The following is a 2,593-nucleotide window of genomic DNA, read 5'->3' as shown; positions in this document are numbered from 1 at the left end:
ACAGAAGGCAGAGGGATTTTTTTAAAAAGCAAAAATTAGTAACCCAGAACAATGTGTCCAAAGAAGTAAAGACAAAATTTAATAACATGACTATCATGCTAGGGCATATCTAGATAATCGTTTATAGGAAAAACATTTGAATGTACTATTGTGGTATAATGGTTAAAGTATTTGGCTGCTAACCAAAAGGTCAGTGGTTTGAACCCACCAGCTGCTTTGTGGGAGAAAGATGAGGCAGCCTGCTTCCATAAAGATTTACAGCCTTGGAATCCCTATGGGGCAGTTCTAGTCTGTCCTAAAAGGGTGCTATGAATCATAACTGACTCAGTGGCAGTGGGTTTGTTGTTGTTAGTTGCTGTCTAGTCAGCTCTGACTCATGGCAACCCTATGTGCAATGGAATGAAATGTTAACCAGTTCTGCACCATCTTTATGGTTAATATATTTGAATTCATTGTTGCAGCTATTGTGCAGTGCTTTCAACTTAGGGGGCTCATCTCCAGCACTATATTGGACAGTATTCTGCTGTTACCCATAAGGTTTGCATTGATTCGTTTTCAGATGTAGATAGCCAGGTCTTTCTTCCTAGAGTGTCTTAGTCTGGAAGTTCCACTGAAACCTGTCCACCATGTGTAACATTGCTGGTGTTTGAAATACTGATGGCGTAGCTTCCAGCATCATAGCAACGCATAAGCCACCACAGTACTACACACTGATAGACAGCTGGTGGTCAGATGCATTACTATTCCCGAAATCAGAAGAAGACATCATGATGATGTCACCTCAAGAAAACAAATGGAATAACCCTAGTGTGCAGTTTAAGGGAGGTAAGAGTCATACTGTCCTTCCCACTGATCCTGTATCAAATCAGATTTTGGCCTACTAGTCTATCTTTGGTGACCAGGAAGTTATAATAATGCATTCATTCATTTAATCCTCATAGCAGCCTTAGGAAGGAGCCCTGGTGGTATAGTAGTTAAGCCCTCTGCTGCTAACTGAAAGGTTGGCAGTTCAAACCCACCAACCACTCCACAGGGGAAAGATGTGACAGTCTACTTTCCTAAGAATTATAGCCTGGAAACCTTTGGGGGCAGTTCTACTCTGTCCTATAGGGTCACTATGAGTCAGAATTGAATTGCCAGCAACAGGCATATCAGCCTTGGGAGTTGTCTTACTCCATCCCCATCATACAGTTAAGGAATTAATGTAAAGTTTAGGCTAGCTTTGTGGCAAACTGGGACTCAAATCCAAACCTGACTCAAAATAGAGCTCTTGTTCTATTCCACCTTTCAGCCATGCCATAGAGGGATGTTGAGGAAACATGGAATGTTTAGTGCAAAGTGAAAATGTAGAAGGAAGTACAGTAGATGTTTCAAATACACAGGAGCTGCAATATAGAGAGTGCAGAAAGAACCTGCTTGTCACACCCCTCCTAAAGTCCTTCAGTGGCTCTCGGTTGTCATGGAAATAAGGTCTAGACTTCTTAACAAAGCTTAGGGATAATCACATGATCTGCTGTTTGCCTCACTTCAAAATCCTCATCACTCTCACACTGTAGCAAGAGACTTTATTCAGTCCTTCAAAGATGCAAGCCTTTCTTCAATGTTCCCTCTGCCTAAATACTCTTTCCCATTCTATGGCTGGCCAGTCATCACCTGTGTCTCATATAGCTCTTCTCTAACCCCCAGGGATGGTTAAGACTTCTTGTTGTACATGCCCACAATACCCTATTATTTCCTTTTTGTAGCACTCATTATACTTTAATTGCTTGTTTAATGTCTGCCTTTCCTGCTAAACAATAAGCTCCAAAAAGTTAGGGACCAAATCTCTTGTTTAGTATTGTAACCTAGTGCTTAACACAAGACTAATACATAGTAGGTGTGCTCAGCAAGTGTTTTTTTCATTGAAGTTGATTAGTAACACCAGAAGCATTTGATAACGGGAAGAGAAAAAGGGAGGATGAATCGAGGAAAGATGACAGAGAGTTAATTACAGTAGGCAGAGCATTTGGGGCAAAGATAGATGTGGGTGGTATGTTTCACTGTGTACTTCTTGAAAACCAGGGAATATCAAGATAATAAATTTGCTTGGAGAAAGGGAATCTCTGTTGCCGTTTTGCTGAGGCGCCTGATGGTGGCAGCACCCTCTTGCTTGTGAAATCAACTCTGGTCCTGTGCAAACAGGATTATCAACATATGTGGTGCTTGGTGCACAGGGAATTTGTTGAGGGGTGGGGGAGAAATCTGTTGAAGATGTTTGTTTTATGGCATTATTTCTTTGTCTGTCTCCACTTTGCCCTTACAGAGGAAATGAAGGAGCCACACGATCAGGATACAGATGAGGGAAAATCAGATAAATCTAAGAGTGAAAGAATAACACCTCAGAGATATTCTAGATCTGAATCAAGATGTAAGTAAAGGTTATGTTCTGGTTACCTAGTGCCTCTCTGACAAGAATATACCACAAATGGGATTGCCTTAACAAACAGGAGTTTATTCTTACAATTTGGAGGCTTTAAGTCCAAGTTCAAAGTGCCAGGCTCTAGGGGTTGAGTGAAAGCCCCTCAGCCTTGGACTTCAGCTCTGCCTCCTGCTC

General features: G+C 41.6%; 1 protein-coding gene across 1 annotated transcript in view; it reads left to right on the top strand.

The window, feature by feature from the left end:
• Positions 1-2,307: 2,307 nt before the first annotated feature.
• Positions 2,308-2,593, top strand: part of CFAP44 (cilia and flagella associated protein 44) — a 172,439-nt gene continuing 172,153 nt past the window's right edge. The window contains exon 1 of the mRNA XM_007947452.1: positions 2,308-2,407. Within this exon, the coding sequence (XP_007945643.1) occupies positions 2,308-2,407 (100 nt within the window). The remainder of the gene's footprint in view (positions 2,408-2,593) is intronic.

This window comes from Orycteropus afer, unplaced genomic scaffold (genome assembly GCF_000298275.1).
Source record: "Orycteropus afer afer isolate SDZICR_OR568_19922 unplaced genomic scaffold, OryAfe1.0 scaffold00184, whole genome shotgun sequence".
In the NCBI taxonomy this organism is placed as follows: Eukaryota; Metazoa; Chordata; class Mammalia; order Tubulidentata; family Orycteropodidae; genus Orycteropus; species Orycteropus afer.
The sequence above is the reverse complement of the archived record's forward strand: the minus strand, read 5'-3'. Positions and strand labels throughout refer to the sequence as shown.